Here is a 25,234-nt window from a genome sequence, read left to right on the forward strand (position 1 = left end):
TACCAAATGGGTAACCATTTGGGAACATTAGGCGCTGTATGTGCTCTCTGCTTATCTCGGCATTATTTCGAGTCATCCTGAACTGAAATACTTGCAACTAAAATTAAAACAGTGCCGACTCAGGAGAGGTGTCATTTGAGATTATGCAACTCTTACCATAATAATTTCACGCGTAGGCACTCCTTAGCGAGTATCCATAGTCTGAAATGACTTAACGGAAACTTTTTCTTTTTTTTTTAAATATTAACATCAAATCAAATTTTCCCATATAAATGAATAGGAAATTAAAAGAAGCAAAAAAATATATGCGTGATCAAATCTCAAACAAACGATATTATAAATTCACAACAAACAGTGTATATCAAGCTTCAGGTTTATGTAAATAAATGTAGAATCCGGTTTTAGCGGAACTTTACGTGTCCGTTAAAAGCAAATATTAAGTAGATACGGACACATAGAAGACTATTCCACCACGAGATACTTGAGGAATCTTTGTCTTTTGTGCTGGGTCAGGAGAACAACAGTTTACTCTCCATCAGCAGCAGTTGATGATGATAATATTGCACTAAGTGTTTATTCATGACAGTGTGGTAGAGCTTAGTGTTCAACTCAAGCGATAATCATGTTTACATAAAAGAACAACGCTGTTGAGCTTAGTGTCTATGTAATATGACCATACTGTTGATTGCGTCAATCAAGCTATAGTGCTTGGTCTTTATTTAAAACTAGTTAACTGGTGTTGCCCGGTGTAAGCATGACACCCCACTTCGTTAAAAATTTTACTACGGTTGTTTTTGGTGGCCACTACCGTCCCTGAAAAATTGCAGACTAGCGGCCGTGGCCGAAATGAAATAATCTGACTTCCACTAGCGATTAGTGCTGGTTTGGTGCGGTAACCTGCAGGTACTGATTGATTCTAAAAAAGAAAAGAAAAAAAAGCAATTAGGGCAATGCGTAAATCATTATAAATTAATAAAATTACGAGAAATGGTCTATTAGAATGATAATAGAAAGTAAAAACAGAAGTTTTTGAAGTTAGGGATTCTCATTAGAGTGGTGAGAAATCAGCCGTAGTAGTCCTGGCTGTTTCCGTTTGTTGTTCGAGTCTTCCTCGTCCTTTCAAATCTTCCACCAATAGTATTAAATAAAATTCCAGTTTGACGTCATCTTTTTTAAACCTACCTTCTGCATGTGAAGAATAGGTTTTCTAAGTGACACCGCAATAATTCTATCATGGTGACATTCATGCATAAAAAAGTTTTTTTGTTTTTTTACATTAGGTCTACCGGCACAATTTTCTTTATAATGATAATTTTTTTTTACGTTTTCGACTATGCTGAATAAAAAAAATCTCATTTAAATTTTGCAGAGACAAGTAGCTTTTGAGATATAAACATCTGCATTATGCATTGTAATTCACTGGCCTCCATGTTTGTACGCAAGAGCGATAAACAAATCTACTTCTTTGCGACCGACACTGCCACCTAGCGGAAACAAATCCATTTTTTTTTCACAACCGAGAAATTAGTAATGTGTATGCGTGTAAAAGAGCAATTGAGATTTTTTCACTTCCTTTAGTAATTCCATGCTAAGAACGGCTTTCAGAATAGACACCTCAACCTCCCCATGTTAAGAATAGACACACCCAACCTCTCCATCAAGAGCTTTTGGAATAGACACCCCCAACCTCCCCATGTTAAGAACGGCATACGGAATAGACACCCCCAACATCCCCATGTTAAGAACGGCTTTCGGAATAGACCCCCCAACTTCCCCATGTTAAGAACGATTTTCGGAATAGACACTCCCCAACCTTCCCATGTTAAGAACGGCTTTCGGAATAGACACCGTTAACCTCCCCATATTAAGAACGGCTGTCGGAATAGACACTCCAATTTTGGGTGGGGGTGAAAAATATTTGCCCCCAAATTTAAACTTTGGGGGTGGTAGTGTCGGTCGGAGAGAAGTAGATTTGTTTATAGCGTGTAAGTAGAAAACTGGCGACCAGTGAATTACAGGGCATAATACAGGTCCATATATCTCGAAAACTACGTGTCTCTGCAAAATTTAAATGAGATTTTCTTATTCAGCATAGTCGAAAACCTACGCAGCCGTCATTGTAAAGAAAATTGTGGAGTTGGAGCTAATGTAAAAATTTACACACACCCCTTCCCCCCAAAAAAGACAAAGTTAACGTCAGTGCAGTCTCGATAATCAGTCCGAAAAAGAAAATTAAATAAAATACTCAACAGAAAGAAAAACTGGTAATCGGTGAAAATATAAAAGTAATTCAACTCGTCCACAGGAATAGTAAATGCCAAAAAAAAAAAATAAATAAAACAAAACAAATATAGCATCCTAGAACTTACTGACTACGACCGTTCCCAACCTAGGGATCCTGGCGCTATATAACAGTTGATCGCTCCAAAATCGTCATTATGTTGATCTAAAACACCAAAGCTACGGAGGTTTATGTTTATTTAAACAACAATTTTATATTTACTTTGAATAGCAAAGCGATTGAATTTAATGTTTATCTGAAATAATAAACCTCATCATTTTAGTGTTTATCTTAATTAAAAAGCTACTAAATTTAGTGTTTATCTAAAATGGCAGCAGTATTGCATTTAATGTTTATTCAAAATGCCAAAGCTAATAAATATAATGTATATCTAAAATACCAGAGCTATTAAATATAATGTTTATCTAAAATGCCAAAGCTAATAAATGTGGTGTTTATCTAAAATGCCAAAGCGATTTAATTTCATGTTTATCTAAATTATGTAATCATTATTCATTGAACATTTGAATAGTCAAGTCGCTGCCTGATGATATCTGTTGTTTGATTGAAACAAGTGGCTGTTTGTAGCAGCGGGATGTAAACATGTTTATATAACAATAAACAAGTATATATATATATATATATATATATATATATATATATATATATATATATATATATATATATATATATATATTAAATTAGATCCAGCTTGCTTGGTAAAAACATTCATATCCTTTTACTGCAAATCCTCCTGCTACTGGACTTCTGATAAATTTATTATTTTCACTTTGACTTTCCATGTCTCACTGACTTTAGCAAATAGGGTGCATACCTTTATAAGTATTTGCTAATATTTTCTCTCCTCTGATGAGATGGTAGACATCGAAACCCTATAGATTAAGGAGATTAATTTTCTAAAGCATTCTTTGTCTTGCTTAGAATAATAAAAATTCTTTGATATGAAACTCAACCACTTCATTTCATTTCAATGAGAGTTTTGAAATTCATTGAATTACAATTTAATTTATTTGCTCTATCTTGCATATCGAGCAATTCTTGTTTAGATGGGATAACTTCTAGAATATTACTGCCAGTAATATTTTGTAAACCTACAACCTCACGTTTCCATAACAACTGATTGTTAAATAAAAACTATTCTGAAGTATATATATATGTGTGTGTGTGTGTGTGTGTGTGTGTGTGTGTGTGTGTGTGCGTGTGCGTGTGTTTGTGTGTGTGTGTGTGTGTGTGTGTGTGTGTGTGTGTGTGTGTGTGTGTGTGTGTGTGATTAAATAACATTAAAGTGGTTGACACACCATAAACAACGAATCAAACCAATCAGTTTGGGTATTTTTCCTATGCCAAGTGGAATTTCTTATCTTCCTCCGGCGTTATGTTCTTGTTGATTTACTTCTTAGCGCAAGAGACAAAGGACACCTTCTGAAATCCCTTAACTGCTCGTCTTCTAGCCCAGCATTGATTCATATGATAGAAAATAAACCTACCACTACTTTCAATTATACGACAATTGATATCCCTAAATTGTCACTGTCATAAGTGCTGGCTGAGCTGGCTCGACTTTTGTTACTTTCGCTAATTCAACGAAATCCGGTGTTTCAACGTTAAATCACCGACGTCATAAAGTTCCGAGAATTTTAAGTTATCTACTCTTAGAAATGTAAGTATTCTCTTCTATTATAATAGTGCAATACGTTATGTTAAATCACCATTAAGTATATAACATGTGAGTCGAATTCACTGAATACACAATATGAGAAAAGCATCCGGATAAAATAATAAACCACTAACTTAAAAACACCTGCATCACCTACAAAATATCATTTTCTTTTCTTTTTGTTGTTGTCCCTTTCTTTTTTTTCTTTCTCTTCTCTTTGTTTACATCCCTTGTCAAGTATTTTTCCGTATTTATTTGTAATGTTTCCTGTTATTTTTCTCTAGACTACTGCATATCTGTCATATGGAATTGATAACGGAATTTTCAGAGAAAAGGACTTCCTAATAATATATTTGTTACTAGCCCCAACGATAAGTTGTAAACATCGCAATAGTTATCCCTATATATATATATATATATATATATATATATATATATATATATAAGAACAATTAGTTAATAAAACATGTTAAAAACACTTTGAAAAAATTAAAAACATATTTAATTTTAAAAAAGAAACACTAAATAAGTGGATAGTTCTTAATCCGCGGAATTCCGAAGAAATACTTTCCTTCTCATCAGAGGGTAGGATTTAGCAAAATGCGGGATCGGATTTTGCTTGCAAAAGTATTTGATGAAACTACAAGTAAATCATAGATCTTCCTTGATAACAAAAAGTGAAGCAGAATGAATAGGGAGAATAAAAAAAGTAATTTCATGTGAATGGATAGTCTGATGAAGAGTAAAGTATCCAATGACGCTAAAATCCAAAAATGCAGAATCCAAGAAAATAAGTTAAATTTTGTACATTTCCTTAAAAACAAATATACATTTTTGATGCATACATTCTTAAAATTGCAACGATTTATTAAGCTCAATGAAAATGGATTTACACTTTCAGAGCATATGTAACTTTATTAAACATTTCAAAATCACAGGAATATACACATAATTCACATTCATATTATTTAAATTACTGCGCCTTACACGTGTTTCGTTGAACGGCATAAACCAAACTAATCTTAAGAGACTTTACATAAGTTCATCGAAGAGTAAAATGTAGGGTTTTCCTCAATTCCAAAAGCAAAGGTAATTTTAAAACGAATTGAAAATGCGTAAAAGATATAAAAATCCGAAATCCAGTAAAAACAGTAAAAACATGCAATTGTTATAAATAAAACAGTAAAGACATACCGATATGCAGAAGAAAAAAACGTTTAGTTAGTAGACCACCTGGAATGGGAACATTCTTAACACCATACTAGACTATCCGTGACTCTTTGGGTCAGTATATTATATTAGCTATGGAATTCATGTATGAGCGTGACACTTGTGACATAAAGAAAATAGCTTTTATTTTTTGACATAACAGAAATATTTCTATGAAAGTATATTAAAATGAAAAATCACGGACGGATCACTCAAACATGAAAAAAATTATCCCTATTCGTGTTAAGTTATTTATTTTTCCGAATAATCGCTCAAAATTCGAAAATTAAACATGATTTTCCTACGAATCGAACGCCGACGAAAATCATTTAGCAGCAGAAATGCACATGAACCTACCGATGAGAAATATAAGAATGAAAAAACCCATATTGGACTCTTTCAACCAAGTTATAGAAACTTAAAATCTAAAAAAAAATAATTAATAAAACCTGCAGCAAAAAATTAAACCTGCAGCAAAAAATAAAATAAAACTAATATCGAGACAGATTAGTAAATGTGTCAACAAATTCATCGTTCTCACACAACTATTTTGTATCTAGAAATGTAAACAAAAAATAAAAAAGAAGGAAGGAAGGAAATGGGACGGATAGAGAATAGTAGTAGTAGTAGTAGTAGTAGTAGTAGTAGTAGTAGTAGTAGTAGTAGTAGTCTTGGCTTTACTACAGTTGTACTTATGTTTGTTAACGTGTTAAAGTTGTTTAGTTGTAAAAAAATACCGACAGAATAGTTGCATGTTAAATAATAATTTCGAAATAATAACGCTAATATTTCAGTGTGCAGGTCAAAATCTGCGAAAGAAGCGATTTGTGTTTATTTGTTTACGTTGTTATGGGTTAATGCTTATGCGCGCATGCGCAACCGGATGTCGTAAACCGGAAAATGGGTTACATCACTCGTTACAAGGTCATTTGAGTTTTATAATTTTGTAGATTTAAATTCATAAAGGAAAAAACTGTACATTTTATTCTTTGATAAACTGAGGTAAAATCTCTGATGATTTGTTTGGTTTATGCTATTCAATGAAACACGTGTAAGACGCAGTAACTTAAACAATGCGAATGTGAATTATGTGTATATTCCTTTGATTTTTAAATGCTTAATAAAATTATATATATATATATATATATACATATAAAGTTTTATCTAATTTTTTAACGTTATTAATAAATAAGTAAAATATGCTCTCTTTATTAAATAATCAATTGCTCTATTGGATTTTATTCTACGAAACAAAATCAATAAGTGTGTGTGTGTGTGTGTGTGTGTGTGTGTGTGTGTGTGTGTGTGTGTGTGTGTGTGTGTGTGTGTGTGTGATATTAATTTTATTATTCCGTTCATGTTAGAAATAACCGTACGCCAAAAAAAAGTATTGAATGTTGATTTCTGAAACTGGTATAAATATATCATTCTCATGTTTCAATTGACTATATACGTATGTGCGGGTGTGTGAAAATTATACTTTTATGGTTACGTTATCGTGAACACTAGTCTAAACTAGTTATACACTATTTCAAGTCGCCTGGGAGGGATTTCCATTTTCTTATAATTATAACTATATAACTATATAACAGACATTAAATATTGATTTTCCAAGAAAGTTCGTTTAAAAACCATCACATATTAAACAGTAACAGACTAAGTGAATCATTTACAATGAAGTATTCACAATGGGAATGTCATTTCGGAATTACATGATTCGAGCGAACCAACTCATTTGAAAGTAGATTTAAAATGACATGCATGGCCACTTGGACAAGCACACTTAATGTGGGATTTGTATAATAAAAGAAATGTCAGCTAACTGCGATTGGCAGGATACGAATACTTGAAATTTGGTTATTTTCGTTTTTTACGGAAACTGTGGCATATGTTAGGATTATAATTCGTCACTAATTCTCCCCCCCCCAAAAAAAAAGAAATCAGTCGAAAATTTTTATTTTTAGTGCGGTCTCATCAATTGCTTCTTAGTAATAAAAATGTAGATAGAAATACTTAGAAATTTGTTCCCAAGGAAAAAGTTTCGTAAGGAAAACTTTCGTCGTAAAGAAACGAAATACGGTTTACTGATAAACAATAGTGCAAGTACTCAGATGGAAACTTTACGAGGGCGTGCAATAAGTATGTGCATGCAGACAAATGTACGAACGTATCTTCATGTGTATAAACTAAAGAAATCTTCCCCTATTTCATTTACCGAAATAGCAAATCAACCAATTCTGTAGGTACTAAGGTCAAAAGTTATGGGATCACACAAAAATATACAGATTATCGTATATAAAGCAAAGTGAGACCTTCCTCTATTTAATTAAACGAAATAGCAAATGAACTAATTCTGCATTGTACTTAGGTGAAAAAGTTATGAGTGTACACATAAATCTACGGACGTATCTTATATAAAGTACAGTAAGATGGTCTCCTATTTCATTTACCGAAATAGCAAATCAACAAAATCTTGCATATTATTAAGGCGGAAAAGTTATGAGTGTATACATAAATATACAAACGTATCTTATATAAAGTAGAGTGATATCTTCCCCTATTTCATCAACCGACATAGCAAATTAACTAATTTTGGGTTGTAATTATGTGAAAACGTTATGAATGTGCACATAAATATACAGAAATATCGTATGTAGAGTAGAGTAAATTCTTCCCCTATTTCATTAATCAAAATAGAAAATTAACTAATTCTGGGTTGTACTTAGGTGAAAAAGTTATGGGTATACTCATAAATATACCAACATAAAATACAGTAAGATGGTCCCTATTTCATTTACCGAAAATAAATCAATAAAATCTTGCATATTATTCAGGCGGAAAAGTTATTGGTGTGCACATAAATATGCAGACGTATCTTATATAAAGTAGAGTGAGATCTCCCCCTATTTCATTTACCGAAATAGCAAATTAACTAATTCTGTAGGTCATCAGGTGAAAACCTTATGTGTGTATACACAATGAAACAAAGAGAGACGGGTTCATTTAATGCCGAATTCAAATTATTCTGATACAAATATGTTACGTTTCGAATTATTAATATTTTCAGATATTATTAAGTTGGTCGTTCGTGCTTACATGCGAGCTTGTGACAGTTTAGTCGCTTGGTCACTGTATACCGTTCTTGCATAACAGTTATGTCTTTATAAATGTTTAATTTCACTTGAATATAGTCTAATGGAGATAGATATGGCTTCGTTTCTGGATTCGAATCCCACAACCAACGGAAATCCTAACTTCCTGGACTGATAATTCCAGAAGGATGGAACACTAGTGTGTGTAGGTATTAAAATAACTATATATATATATATATATATATATATATATATATATATATATATATATATGCATGTATATATATACATATATTTATGTATATACACACACACACACACACATATATATATATATATATATATATATATATATATATATATATATATATATATAATGTTAAGGGGCGGTTAATGTAGTATCTCTCCTTTTGTCATCAAACAATCATCCTAAACATTGCATTATTGAAAATTTATATAGTTAAGCTTAAACATAGAAAAATAAAGGACTAGTTGTTTAACTGGAAAAGAAAAGGACAAGATATTCTAGTAAAAATATAATAAATTTATGACTTAAAATATTGCGGCATTAAGAACTGATTATATAATAATAATAATAAGTTAAATTCAAAAAATAAAATTCGTAATGCTGCAATATTTTAAGCAATAAATTTATAATATTTTTACTAGAATATCTTGTCATTTTCTTTTCCAGTTTTAACAACTATTCCTTTACTTTTCCATGCTCGCATTTTTCTTTGTAATCCATGATTTTTCCAGGTTTCCAATAAATTCACTTGTTCTTTGTTTAATTTCAGGCTTATTTCTTTTGCTCCCATAAACATATATGTAATAACCGTGCACAGCACTCATATACTTTCAGTAAATTCCCCAATTGTCTCCCTTTCTTATTTTCATTCTGTCTGTTTCACGAGATACTTCTCTTTTCGCGACAGTAGTCGCTGAAGCGACGATGTTGCTATGGAAAACAGCCATAAAAAGCGTCGTTCATGGCCTTATATATTTTTTACGATTGTGAACACCAGAAAATTCATCATAACTTTTGTTTTATTGCACGAAAATTGAATTTTTTTTACAATATAACTGAAAATGTGATCTATAAACTGTAATAATTGTTTGAAATTTGGTCGAAAAATGAGTGAGCGGTTAAGCTTTAAAGCAGTTTTTAACGAACAAAACTGTCACTTAACCATATATTCAAACACGGTAATGGTAATGTTTGTATGATATTTTATGTTATGTGGTTTGGACTGCTTGCATCATTACCCTCCAACAAAAAGGAGGAGGAAATCCCTGGCAGGATGGTATCATAACAACATAACAGATACTGTACTACCTCTTAAAAGTAAAGATAATGCCTGGGAGGTTGGTCTCATGACGACAGAACAGATATTACACTAAGCCCCTCCCTTGAATTGAGCATTAAAACATATTACATTAGTATAAAATAGTATAGCATACTGAATTGAGTATTAAAACAGACTTTAATAATATATTAATAGAAATAATTCTTTTTCAGACCAACAGATACCAAATTTTCATTAGTAATAGTAATTTTCTAAACTTTTTTTGCCCGTTAAAAACGGGTCAAAGTTATAGCCTCTTAACTAAGAATGTCAAACTAATGATTGAATATGGTTGCTCATTTTTGTCTTAACCGCTAATCTCTATTAAGCCATAGCTGTGCATCGAACGTATACGATAATGCTTAATCCGCTGCACTTTATTATTATAAAGACCAATAGAAAATTTCAGTCGGATCAACTCAGTAGTTTTTCGAGAAAAAGTGGAATGGACAAGCGGACAGACAGACAGCCAGACAGACTAAGAGAAATATAAGCTTAAACATTTTTTTCATATAGTATGTGGTTTTCGTAGTATTTGGATTCTTCGGACTACTATTCTCATCTTAAGTGTCATTTTTTATAATGTTTCGGTCGATGTAACTTACGACCTTCTTCAGGTGTATCTTGTCGAACTAGGGAATTTTTCTGTCGAACTCGGGAATTTGGACGGAATTTCGAATCCGACAAAAACATTCCAGACTCCGACAAGATACACCTGAAGAAGGTCGGAGGTTACATCGACTGAAACCTTGTAAAAATGGCATACAAGATGAGAACAGAAGTCCAAAGAATCCAAATAATACGAATAGCCAATCCTCATCTCAAAAATTCTGAAACGTAGTATGTGGTTTTGTTTGTTCAATTTACGGCATCAATTCTTTCTGGGTTATTTTTAACGAATAAGAGAATTAACCTAAAAGTAATGGAAAATAAGAATTTATTTTTCGCTCTACTTAATTGGGCCTCACTACATAATGTAATTTAATATCATGCCCAGGAATAGTTTTATTTAACGAATAGATAAGGTTCCTAACAGGTATCGAACGGATCTAGGAGTGTGTGTGTCGGCACTAACCCTATTCGGGTTTAACCGGCTTCCTCCAAAAGAGGAAGTTTCATGGGAGTATGCAAGCGGTTCTCAGTCGCATGTATATCCCTGTTAAAGGGAGATGACATTAGGGTTTTCTAACTCTTGCAGGGAGGTGTCGACGTCCTCCTACATGCAGCGCCTGAAATTGCCAAATTGGTTACTAATTTTAATAATGACCAGATTCAACGTTGCTTAACTTCAGTGAACTGATGGGAACCGTTGTGTCAATGTGGTATATCTAGGAGTAATTACAATTAAAGTTTTCTTCGTACTTTTGAAAGCTCTTAGATTAGGACTTCGTCACCGGGTGTAAATGTGTGTCAAACGCTGGATGGACCAACTTTATTAAAGGATTAACTCAATTAAAGGACAGGTTTAATTTTCCATCTAAAAACATTGATTATAAATAAGTTTTAAATTGCTTTGTAAGAAAAGGTTTAGGAAGCAAGATTATGCAACTGACACCGTTGATAATGAAATAGAGTGATTGCAGGTAATGTTTGATTACTGATAACATTAGATCATATTTGAACTGCAGACATCTGAGGACATAAACAGGTCGAGGTCATTGATGGAAATAGCCTGATTATCATTTTTTCCGTCTCCCCAAACACTAAAGAGAGCGACATATTAACAGTACATACGACATTGTTGTCTTATGTCTGTTTGTTTAAATGCGACGTGTTTTCAAAAACATTTTTGATTATTTCATCTTCGAAGTGGTTTATTTACTCTCTACGTGACAAGAACAGAGACTCAATGTCGGAGTTTAACATAAAGAATCTAGTCCCTCTCCTTTAAGCATTTTGATACATATAGACAACAATAATGGCTTCGTCAACACCGGTGCAGTCTTATCATACCAATCAAACATACGTCCTCAGCAATCGGTTCTACAGGGTCATAGTCATTTTTCATTAAGTGAGCTGGCATCTCTCGGTGTTAGATATGGTCTTGTGCAGTTATAGGAGATCCTCTCTCTCAGGCTTTACTTTCTCCCTTTGAGAATGGGTAAGTTAAATGCTAATAAACTGAGACGTCCTTAGCCGGGAATGTCGACGGGGTGTCCCAGACACTTTTGTATGCGAGGGTGTATCTCTTATTCTGAATTAGCTTTTCAAAACCTTACCTGATTTTGTTTCGAACCAACTGGAGGCTACAAACGAGGACACTTCCGTTGACAGGCATTAAACATACCCCCTTCATTGAAAAGAGGACCTAATGCTTGGAAGTTTGGTCTCCTGGGGCTAGTGTGTATGCATATTTCTTATAGACGTTGACACCGAGAACAATCACCCAATACTTTTTCTAGACGTATTTATAAAAAATTGAACAATAATCTGAACGAAGAATTCAAATGCATCACAAAAACTTTGAAAACACGCAATATCACATATTTTATATCGGGTGATGGTAAGTTCAAATATATAAAATCGATGACCTAACGTGGTTTAATGTATATTTTACTTTTCACTTTTTAATTTTCATTTTCGCTCCTTCTCACTTTTACTTCCTCAACACCTGGAGAGGATTCGTGGACGAATCGAAAACGCTCGTGAAAGTAACAATTATGGAACTTTCATAAATATTTTCGCTTTTGATATAAAAAAGATTATACGGAAAATCGAAAAAATAAAAAAGAATCGTAAAGCAATGCATCTCCGTTGCATTTAATAATGTTTGCTTGAATGAAAAAATGCAGCTCGCGAGTAGTCTTCATTAGCCAATAGTTTTGCTTCATTTAGACAAAGGTGACATCTACTTCCTATTCTATTAATATGTTCTGTATACAGCGTTGCAGTTTTTTCTTTCGTGAATGTGGAGAATTCTGCATAGCTTAATTGCCATTTATTTGCATAATTTACTATCTAGATCTACTACCGTATTTAGCACCGTTGAAAGAAAATACTGAAAATCAATACATAAAATATTATATCTCCTCATAACATTTTATGTGGACACATGAAATAATATATATATATATATATATATATATATATATATATATATATATATATATATATATATATATATATATATATATAGTGGCTTCCTTCAGTTTTGATAAACTATGGATACCCACTGTAAGTGTGCTTGCGCGTGAAATTTTTGTGGCAAGAGTTGCGCAACCTCCAACCATACATCTCCTGAGTTGACATTCTTAAATACCAGTGGCAAGTGGAGGTTCAGGACGAGTGGAAACAAATGCCGAGATAAGCGGAGAGCACATACAGCGACTAGAATTCCCAAACGATCACTCATCTGATACTAGCTAGGCTTAACGTTGCTTAACTTCGGTGATCTGGCGAGAACCGGTGTGTCAACGTGATTATACCGAATATATATATATAAATATTTACCTTAACCTTAACCCTAACCATAACCCTAACCCAAAACATCATTTGAATAAAAAATATTTACCTTACACAGGCACCTGCATGAGACGAAATAACAAACTTGATCAATTGTCAAAAAGAACATAAGTTAAAAATATGATATTTGAAAGGTCATTTTCGACAAAAGATCCCACAGGTGTAATCAAACTCAGGCAATTTCAGTGAAACGAAAATGACCGAATAAAACAATTGAAAAGAATATTGTTGTTGGTTGACTATTTGGATCCGAGACGAATCAACTCGTCGAATTTCACTCCAAACAACCAATCAGCCATAACCATCATCGACAAGAAAGATATATTGGTATATTTTTATATATCAGTGTGTCGTCATTCTTTAAACACTGAAGAAATACAATAAAGCACTGAAAAGTGGGATAAAAGAAATAAAGAAAATAAGAACAGTGTCTTTCCTACCGAGAAAACGTTGGTTTTCTTCACTAGTATGTATATATAAATGTGTGTTTGTGTGTGTGTCTTCGGCTACCTTTTGTCGTAATATTATCTTTCACTCCTCGAACTCTTAAATTCAATCAACAATCCATCCACACACCTTTATCCTCACCCCATACCGCGTCTACAGACACCCTCCGCCATCATTTTTTATCTATTGATATAAATATATAAGTATGAGCTACTGTCTCGACAACGTTCAGTTATCTACGTCTAATTCGTCTATCTATCATAGCCTCATGTATGTCTCGTCTACAAAAAAGGTCACACTCTTGTTAAAGTGCTAGGAACTCACATGCAGATTACAAGAGACTGACCAAGGTTTTCTCGTTTTTCTTTTTTTTTTTTTTTTTTCTATTTTCCTGCAGGCAGACGAATCGAAAGTAAGTCAGGTGTTTTCGTTAACACTTCAAAGTACATTGGTTTTGTTAAGAAATATTTTAATCTCTTTATTTTTTTTTTAATGTATACATATTCATTTCACGTTCCTCATATCATTTTATGGTGCACGTTCTTGGCAAAATGTATATCGTCACGGATTATGAAAGTAAATAGTTTATTCATAGTCAAAATCCAATCTGTTTTGGTCATTTACGCACTAATATTCTAATGAAAGGTATCAAGACGCACCCCCCTTTCAGCTATTAATAAAATAGCAATCTGAGTAACAATTAACCGTATGCAATATATCATTTATACATATATATATATATATATATATATATATATATATACATATATATATATATATATATATATATATATATATATATATATATATATATATACCGTCCTTTAGCGCAATTGTGCTAAGTCCGAGTAATTGCGCCAACTAACTAAAAGTGCACTTTTGGCAACCACGTAAATAAAGAGCACTTTTTTTTAGTTGGCGCAATTATCCCCGGATTTGGCGCAATTACTCCAAAGTACGGTATATATATATATATATGTATGTATATATATATATATATATATTATTTTAAAAATGCAATTATCCACTGACACATGTTTCGTCGTCTACGACTCATCAGAGTGGCTGTATCTAGCGAGATTCGAAACATGTGGGGGTACCAAATTTGTTCAAAGGGAAAATTATTCCCAACTCGCATTTAGGTAAAAATGCACTTTCGTAAATAATTGAATTCATTCAAAACATACCGCTAAAACCAAAACAAAACAACATATATATATATATATATATATATATATATATATATATATATATATATATATATATATATATATATATATATGTTAGGTTTGTTTAAATGCTTATAGAGTTTACTGTAGAGGCTTCGGTTCTAAACTAATTAACCGATAATTATAAACTGTGAAACATATCTACCAAGGATGAATGTTTCAAATGTAGGATATATATATATATATATATATATATATATATATATATATATATATATATATATATAGTTTAACTTTATTTAATGAAAAGAGTGTAAAAAGTGTGACGAAACCCCGTTTCCTAAAACTTTAAAATACGTACCTCAGTTTTTATTATTGGTTTTTTTTTTTAATTAGAACAATGAGCATAAAATACTGACTAATAAATATTCGACAAGTTAGAAGATAGTATGGACATCATTTTCGAGTTGGAAAAGCAAACACATCAGATTTACATTGAATTTAAACACGAATCAAGCACGATTATATGAATTTCAATTCTTTCTTGAGACTGCATAAGTTTAAGCCTTAAAGTTTACGTATTCATTAGAATTATAACCATGTAATGTATTTGATTAGAATAGAATAAGGCTTCTAAGTATAAGGGTTAGTATCATATCTTGATTTTTATGTGGAAAACTGGTATATTCAGGGAAGCAGAATTATATTGTGGGTGAAGAAAATAATTAATAAATGATGCAAAAAATAAAAATAATATATAAAATTAAAAATTAGCTTGATCAACGATGTTGTGCTATTATTTTCAATTACAAGCTTTCGCTTGTACTATGATAAGCTGGTGGTCCTTACTTACATATGCGCAGGCACACCATATCTAAAAATAAATTTTAAAATCTATCTTATGATCTCGTATTAGTTCCAATAGGGTATAAATCATGCGTCTTATTTTGAGAAGGAATTCGATATGTGGTTATATTTTAATTTAGTTTGAAGAGATCAAGAGGCTCCCTTCTAGGGCTAGCAATGTATTCTGCTGTTGAATTTATATTCGAGCGATCTTTAATGGCTGATATTTATATTTTGCTTCAACTTAGGATTCCAGTGATGTCGTCCGAGTAATTATTTAGATTTTTTCATTTGGCCAGATTTTATATACATATTATCAGTATTTACTCCGATAGTGCTCGATACGTAAGTAGAGCTACGCAGTAGGTTTCACAAATATATACGGCAATTAAGCTACACAGACTTTTCCGTGTTTCACCATCGGATTAGTCAAGTTATATATATATATATATATATATATATATATATATATATAATGCCGACATAAAGAAAATCCGCACTTGTAATTAAGACAATGCTATCAATATCCGCAGCCTAAGAAACATAGTTGAAACTGCTCCCCAAATCCAACAACAGTGTAATATTGTTAAAATCGCTCTCTTTCTACTGTCAAGAACAGATTAAAGGAATTTCATCGTCAGATGCAATGAAGATCATGACTCTTCATACTGGTCAAAAGTGCTTCTTAGTGACGAAAGCAAATTCAATAGGCTAGGTAGTGATGGTAGGCAGTACTCCGTTGGAAGAAAGACGAATAATTTAATTCTAGGTGCTCAGTTTCAACGCTGCAAGGTGGTGGAGGTTCAGTTTTGGTGTGGAGCATTATCAGTACCAATAGTCCAGGGCCTATAGTTCACTTGCAAGGTCGAATTAATTCGACCAAATACATTAATATGTTGACTGAGCATTTTCTACCCTACTTTGTTCGGGATTTGGATGATAATCCCATCTTCATGCAGGACAATGCTCTCATTCACATAGATGGCAATGTCAAGAGGTTCCTGAAAGAGCATGATATTCCGTGTTTGGATTGGTCTGCAGAGTCCCCAGACCTCAATCCTATCGAAAACGTATGGCATTACATCAAGCAACAGTTACGCAATGATAAAATTTCAAATTTGGAAGAACTTTGGACAAAATTTAAAGAAAAGTAGAATGCCCTTTCCCCGGAGTATTGCTGCAGACTAATTCAAGGAATTCCCAAAAGATTGCAGGCTGTAAAATTGTAGAATAGCTATGCTACTAAATAATTATTAGTTCATTGTGTTCCTATTGCATTTGTGTTGCATTAATGTCCTAAAATTACATTTAAATAACAATTTTCCATTTTGCGGACTTTCTTTTTGCCTTCTCAATTTGAAGTTATTTTTTTATTGACATGAACACTAGAATATTTCAATTAAAAGTCAAATATGTAAAATTATAGAAGAATAAAAGGCCAATCGAATGAGGTATAGTTTGTTTAAACACATTAAATTTAGCTTAAATTTGCAATTTTTGAAAAAATTACAACTGCAGACTTTCTTTTTGCCGCCTGTGTATATACGTGACAGGTTTTATCCTCGGCTAAGAAAAGGTGTTAGTCTAGCCGCATTCATGAGTTGTGATACAACGAGACAGTACTGTATGTGGATGACTACATATGTGTGTGTATCCATTTAGGAAAACAGATGGCAATTAAGTAAAACAGAATCTTTTACGTTTAATTTCCGTAAGGACTTGCCAGGCTAGAATGGCATCCTAGTCTGTCAATTCCCTACAAAAACCGTCAACATCAAACTTCGTTTAATCAATGATTTGAACTGAATTTAAAATATTGTACTAATTATTTATTTTTTTATTAGAATAATACTATTATCTCTTTTTACAGACAGATCCTAAATCGGCTGGCCCATGCGAAACAATATGGCCGCTCCTTTGGTTGACTCCAAATTGATAATTACTGGCGACCATATTTCCCGATTCTATGATCACAATCAGTACAGCACGCCAGGACGGTACGTGCAATACCAGCAGATGGCGCTTAGTTATTTCCCAATGTCGGGATTATCACCACCCGCCCACACAAGATTAACCGAATACTACTGTTTACCTCCATGTAAGTAAAACACTTTCTTCGTTATGTTGTTATGTTATGTTTAGTGTAGGTACATCATCAGAGATAAACACAAAAATTTTAATAGCATGGGTGTCCGGCGTTACCCGGGTGTTGTTAGATGTATGCTGAGCAAAACGAAACAAAAACGGCCAATTTTTTTAACTTTGATCCCTATTATGACCCTCTTAAAATTTATTGTTTAGGGCTCAAATAAAGTTATTAAGTTAAATCCATGTCCAAGGAATCTATATCTAAAATTTCTCGTGTTTAGACCCAAAATGGTAGGAGGAGTTTGGTAGAGTTCTCAAAGGTCAAATCGTTGAACTTTGACCCCTTAATCGCCAAATTTCTGTCCGAAAACCAATCATATCGACTTCCCCAAATCTCAATACCCTGTATATCAAATTTAGAATTTGTAGGCTTAAAATTGACAGAGTTATTGCGTAGGGAAATGTACACACACACACACACACACACACACACACACACACACAAAATGGTATAGAATATTTCTCCTATTTAAACGAAAATAAATTTGTGTTTTTTCAAAACAGGAGATTTCTCCCGAGATATCAAAATATTCAACTAATGGTAAATTAAGTACTTGTGAAAAATAAGTGAAAGTTTTACTAAAAATTAAATAGATAATATTTTGAAGAATCATTTCGCAAATATTTGGTTTGTTTATCTCTTCTTTCACCGTTCTGATATTTTTGTTCCGCATTGCATAAATCTTGATGAAATACCTAAACACATATATATATATATATATATATATATATATATATATATATATATATATATATATCGAGAGAGAGAGAGAGAGAGAGTTATAGTTGTACACTTTTCTATATTTATTTTATTTGAGTATAATTCGCAAGCACTTAATACTCACGCGCACACACAAGTACATACACACGTGCGCACGTACACACACACGTACACCCCCACATATATATATATATAGGCAGCATTGTTTTCTATAAGCAATAATTAAATAACATAGACAATTCCTACCCACATAATTTGGTTCTGATCAAAGGAAAGGATGCTGCGTAAGTAAACACATTATATATATGCGTAAATTTTCCAGTATTTATTTCAACAGTGCTCGATACATAGGTACTTAGTTATGAAAATATATATGGCAATTAAGCTATAAAGAATAATCCGCGTTTCATTCTGGTGCTCATGCAAAATATATGTGGAATATTCTGTGTAGTTTAATTGCCATATATATTTTCATAACTTACTTGTGTGTGTGTGTGTGTTTGTGTGTGTGTGTGTTTGTGTGTGTGTGTGTTTATATATATATATATATATATATATATATATATATATATATATATATATATATATATCGCTAAAAACAACTTGTAATTTTGCTAAAAAAAACAACAACATATTTTAAATTTATAAGCGTAAAATTCGTGCATTCAACTCGGGAGACATTGTAATTGGTAGAGCGCCAGACTGTGGATTCTGGTGTCATGATTTCGTCCTTGCTAATTACAGCTTGAACATGCATATATATATATATATATATATATATATATATATATATATATATATATATATATATATGTATGTATGTATGTATATATATATAAATTATATATATATGTATGTATATATATGTATATATATATGTATATATATATATATATATATATATATATATATATATATATATATATATATATATAACATAACAAAACAAAAGAGCTTCCGGCTCTTTAAATAAAATAACGCTAAGGCAGCGGAAGAAGTAAATAAGTAACGACATTTCAAAGCTAAAACAACACATTTTCTTACTTATTTTATGAAGATATTTTTCTCGGTGATAACAGCGTTGTTTAAATTGAAATTGAAAATGTAAGTTTAAACAGCCAATTCAACACGTATATATATATATATATATATATATATATATATATATATATATATATATATATATATATATATATATATTAAAAAAAAACATTTATTTGTTTATAAATAAAACTTTAACGGCGTCATAGCGTCCTTGTCAGGACAGAGACAGTTTTTGCGTATTTTTTTTTTGCTTTTTCTTCCGTCGCGGAATGGTGCCAGTAAGAAAAATAATATCTGTACGATATTCTTTAAAAGTTGTGTTTTAAATGTCCATCTAATGAAATCCGCGTGGTCGTGCATGAAGTGAATCAGGAAGAAATATTTCTCCGTGATAAAAGCCATGGAACATTTGCTAATTATTTGTTCCCAATAATAAATTTTGAATCCGATTAACATTAAAATTATAACCCGTCCCAAGTATTTCAGCTTGTAATAATGAACTGTTTCTAATAATAACGAAACGTCATGATGTTAATGATGATGATGATAATGATGATATAATAATAATAATAATAATAATAATAATAATAATAATAATAATAATAATAATGAATTCAATGTAATGCTAATAATAGTATAAGCCAATGAACTGTGTCTAATAATGTATGTAACATTTATTTTATTTATTTGTTTTTAGTACCAAGTCAAATCCGAGTTCCTGTGTCTCCAATTATCAGACCTTCTGTAGGTGGTTGCGGTACACTTACAGCTCCTTATTCCATATCGCTATGTAACAGTGAAACCCGTGGAAAGTACCATGAACTTCAGCCGACGAAAAAAGACGACAACGTGAGGGATAGGAAGCCTCTGGTGTACACTAAGATAACATGTCCCCCAAAACGGTGCGAATCACCGGTCTTCAACTTTCACTTCCTGGGGAAATGCGTCGAAATGATGGAAGAGGCGAAAAGACAACGTCAACAACGAATCAAGCCCGAACCCGACGTGGACGTCACCACAATCGACGAACCTTTCGAGGCGAAACGGGGACTCATTGTACAGGGGCCGGTAAATTCGTGTGGTCTCGTGGGACGCGACGAAGTCATCGGAAAACTAACAGCCGCTGCTACGCTGGATACGCGTTCGGTAAATTTGCAGCAGTTCGTACCCGTCAAGAGCGAATTTCATCACCTGATGAAATACCAAGAGATGGACTGCAACAAGTTCGAGGAAGTGCGCAGTAGACAAACGTTTCACAGACAAATTTTACGGACCCCAAATATCCGACACCTACAGGAGATTCCGCATATCAAGCCTTCAAAGAGGTAAGCATAATATAGATGTCGCATACGTATTTATAGGGAATCAAAGTTAGACACAAGGTCGGTTTTTAACTAGGAGTTCCAATAGATCCCATTTTGTCAACTAGGCTCCAGCCCCCGTCCTATCGCCGCAATGTTGCATCTCTGTGCCTGTTTTACGAATCTTTTAATGGAATGTGCTCTGATGAACTCGTTACACTTGTGACCCCCTCGACGTACATATACCCGACAAACCCGATTAGCAACAAATTATTACTCCTTCACTGTTAAGGTCCCTAAACGCCAGAAAGTTTTAACTAATAGTTTCTTCCCTCGAACAGCTAGACTTTGGGATTCCTTTTTCCTACCTGGTTTCATGGCTGTACTGATATGCAGAAGTGTAAATCTAATTTAAACCAACATCTTGTTAATCTTTCCTGGCGATGATCCCAAATAGTAACCTCTTACGTGAAAATGGCGATATGCCTTGTTTGGGATGAAAGTGAATAAAAAAAAAGAAAGGAGACATTCCAGCTCCTCAAACAGGGATAGGGACAAAAATACTCCACTTGTAGTGCAATCAGAAAAAAATGAGGACGCTTTTCGAAACAGAGATACAAAAGAAAAGGTAATGCTTGCCGGGTAGCCTTCTGTGGCCGAAAAGATACTACAATTTTCGAAGGGCAGATAAAAATATAGTCTAAATGCGGTATCTATATTATTATATCTATCTTCTTATCAATCTGTCCTAGTTTGGGAGAAAAAAAAACCAATATCAAGATCAAATATAACTTTTTGTAGGTAAATTCTCGCAAGGAAATCAATGTTGGTATTTATTTTGAATTTATTCTTTCAAAATAATATCGAAGAGTATCTGTTCGTACTTGATAACCACCAATAAAAAAAAACAGATTATATAGTTTTATTTTTTCTTTGAAGAATAGCAATTAGTTTGAATTATCTATTATCAAGATAATGTAAGGGTAGCTGGGTGTGCAATTGTGAGGCAAGGGTTGCGCAATCTGCAATCACACACCTCCTGAATTGGCACTGCTTGAGTCCAGTGACAACAAGAACTACTAGACGGCTAGAAACAATGCTGAGATAAACGGAAAGAACATACGGCAATCGGAATTCCTATTTTAGTACTGACCAGGCTCAATCGTGCCTAGCTTCGATGATCTAATAGAAACCGGTGTGTTAACGTGAATTATGCCGTATTGTTATTCGTATCTAGTTTGTGTATATATATATATATATATATATATATATATATATATATATATATATATATATATATATATGATTACTTAATTTAATCACATAAATTAATATACGAAAGTATAAATTTATGCGTAAACTTTAGGTATTTACTTCTGCCTGATGAATCCTAGCGTGGATGAAACGCGAAATATTCTGTGTAGCTTGATTGCCATACATATTTTATAACTTACTATATATATATATATATATATATATATATATATATATATATATATATATATATATATATATATATATAAGTGAAAATATCTGTGTGTGCGTTTCCCTACCAAATAACTCTGTCAATTTTCGGTCTAGAGACTCGAGATTTGACATAAGATACCTATAAAGTAAGTAATATTAATTTAGATTGCATTATTTTAAATAATAGAATTATCAGTAAAAAAAAAGTAGGATTAAAGTTAGAAGCAAAAAACAAAAAAAACTTCCACGCATGTATTGGATGCCTAAAATGCTCAAAAATCCAGTTAGCGCTAGGTTTATTGTAGGGTCAAAGACGTGCATTACTAAACCTTTAAGCTAAGCTATATCTGAAACATTTAAATTAATTATAAGTCAAATAAATAATTTCCACTAGAAAAGAAAATTCTATAGTAATATAAATCTATTGGGGGGGGGTAAATAATTCACAACCAGTAAAAGAAAAATTGGATAAAATAAACTCAAGAATAAATGCAAAATCTAGAGCGACGTATGATCTATATTTTTTTTTTTTTACAAAGGCATCACCACATTATCAAGGCCCAGAGGCCACTCAAGGATAAGGGTTAAAGAGTGTACAGTAGAAATTGGTCAATATAGTAATCATTAGTAATGAAAATTTGGTAAATTTAATAACTTATATGGAACGGCTCATCAAGAACTTATTTACTTTAGACTTGAACACAACCATATTGTAGTCAGCCGGAAAGCAGGAAAACGGAAGACAATTCCACAGGCGTGCAGTTCTAAGAAAGAAGCTTTGTTCATGGAATCTACGTTTAGGTTTAGGCACAGATAAAGAGTGGGGGAAATTATTGATAGTGTTTACAGCTAGACGAGTGTTTCTTGTGAAAGTTTGGCGAGGGGGGACCATAGATTGAAGCTCAGTTGAACACTTTCCATGAAAATAACGATACATCAGAGACAAACTCGCAACATCTCTTCTGTGAGATAGAGGTTGCAAGGAGGAGAAAAGGACATCTCCTACGAGGCTACGAAGTCTATTTTGAACTCTATCAAGGCAGGACAAGTCCTTTCTAGCAGCTCCTGCCCAGATGTGGCAACAGTATTCCATCCTTGGACGTACCTGGCTCTTATATAGGTAGAGAATAGCATCAGCAGTGAGATATCTACTGGATCGATAGAAAGATCCCACCATTTTTCCAGCGGCCTTGGCAACAGATTTGATATACGTGTTCCATTTAAGATCAGGAGTAATGGTCAAGCCCAGAAGCTTGTCAAAACTTGAGGCCTCCTGAAGACGAGAGCCATTCATTTCAATTGATGACAAATGTGAATTAGAATGTTGATGATGTAAAGAGAGAAGCTTGGTTTTAGATGCATTAAAAGTAACCAGCCACTCCTTTCCCCATTGTACTACGTGCTCAAGATCAGAGGATATATATATACTAAATTCCACACGAAAAACTTATAAAATAATTAAATGATACTGTAGATTTAGCTTTTGAAAGTGGTAAAGGCAAATATTAAGACTTTTCAAACTCTAAAGCGTTTTGGTGTAAAAATAAAAACAGCAAAACTAGTGTTTCTCGAGGTATTTTTAAAATACTTATGTCATCTTATTAAAGAATGTTATTATTTTTAAATCGTAAATAAAATATTACTCCAAACTATAGGTATCCCAATGGGATTGAATCCTGCACCATTTTGGGTAAATCTGTATTCGCATAGATTCGACTATGTATATATGTCATCACAAATAAAAAAAAAAGTGATATATCATGGGTGTAGGAGATTTATAGATAATCTTTTATGTACAAACGATAATGATGAATTCGAAAAAAAATAAACATCTTATTTATCCAAAGGAGTTAGAATTGAGTTGTGAATATAGAGGACAACAGGCTACATTTCTGGATTTTTTTTTTATAAAATATTTGATAAAAGAAACTCTTTTCCTTTTCAAATAGTTCTTATGCCGCATAAAGATAATACCTGCCCTGTTTTTATGTTTTATAGAACCATTATGTCAGAGTTTTTGAGAATAACTCGCGTTACTTTAAAATTAACAGATTTTATACCTCCAGTTTCTAGCTTAGTAATAAGGATGATAAAACAAGGTGGGGATAAAACTAAAATATTTAAACAGTAAAATAAAGCATTTGTTCGTTATCCTGATGTTTTTGACTCGTTTAAAATTAACCAGAATATATTAATAAAGGAAATCCAAAACTATATTGGTAATGTATAAGCAGCAAAAACGCACATGAATCTACCGATGAGAAATATAAGAATGAAAAACCCATATTGGAATCCTTTTAAGTTTCTATAACTTGGTTGAAGGATTCCAATATGTGTTTTCATTAAAAAAAATAATTAATAAAACCTGAAGCAAAAAAATAAAACCTAAATAAAATAAAATAAAACTAATATTGAAACAATCATTTTAATCAACATTAAAATATCTCTAGAATAGCTATGCCTATCATGCCTATACATCTATATTACAACGAACACTGTTTTCTTTTAATTGTATTAATGGATTTATAAATACATTAAAATAAACTCTGCTCTTTAGACTGTTGTTCTAATCCCTTTAATATATATATATGTGTGTATGTGTGTGTGAGTGTGTGTGTGTGAGTGTGTGTGTGTTCAAAAATTAAAAATAATTTATTCATAATAGAAACACAATATAGATTACTTTCATTTTCTTTTTTTTTCAGATTTTACAAGACAAGTGTTTTAACAAGCTTAAAAGTTCGAAAGACGAAATCAAAAAAAGGGTAAGTAGACTTAAGGAACCAGCTTCTTTGTTATATCTACTTCATAGAATGTTGATTCCATATTCTTATAATGCATATGCATATAGGTGTATATTGCAAGGATTCTACACAGATCGATCAACGTTTCAACATGTTATCATGATTTCAAAAAAATCTCGTACTCTGGTGTCCTAGAAGCGATGAAGTCATTGAAGGCTAATTCGGCATCATTTCAGCTTTTGAAGCATTTTTCGCGCAGGAAGTTGTCGAGATGCTTGA

General features: G+C 32.5%; 1 protein-coding gene across 4 annotated transcripts in view; it reads left to right on the forward strand.

Annotated features, from left to right (window-relative positions):
* The window catches only part of LOC145243968 (uncharacterized), a 53,926-nt gene that overhangs the window by 22,203 nt on the left and 6,489 nt on the right, over nucleotides 1-25,234 (forward strand). For 2 of the 4 annotated variants that reach the window (XM_080107100.1, XM_080107098.1), the window contains exons 2-4: nucleotides 17,401-17,628; nucleotides 20,141-20,768; nucleotides 24,917-24,976. In XM_080107100.1, the coding sequence (XP_079963226.1) occupies nucleotides 17,424-17,628; nucleotides 20,141-20,768; nucleotides 24,917-24,976 (893 nt within the window). In that variant the 5' untranslated portion in view covers nucleotides 17,401-17,423. The remainder of the gene's footprint in view (nucleotides 1-17,400; nucleotides 17,629-20,140; nucleotides 20,769-24,916; nucleotides 24,977-25,234) is intronic. The other 2 variants (XM_080107099.1, XM_080107101.1) reach the window with 2 other exon arrangements.

This window comes from Euprymna scolopes, chromosome 22 (assembly GCF_053919585.1).
Source record: "Euprymna scolopes isolate OS-2025 chromosome 22, ASM5391958v1, whole genome shotgun sequence".
NCBI classification, from domain to species: Eukaryota; Metazoa; Mollusca; class Cephalopoda; order Sepiida; family Sepiolidae; genus Euprymna; species Euprymna scolopes.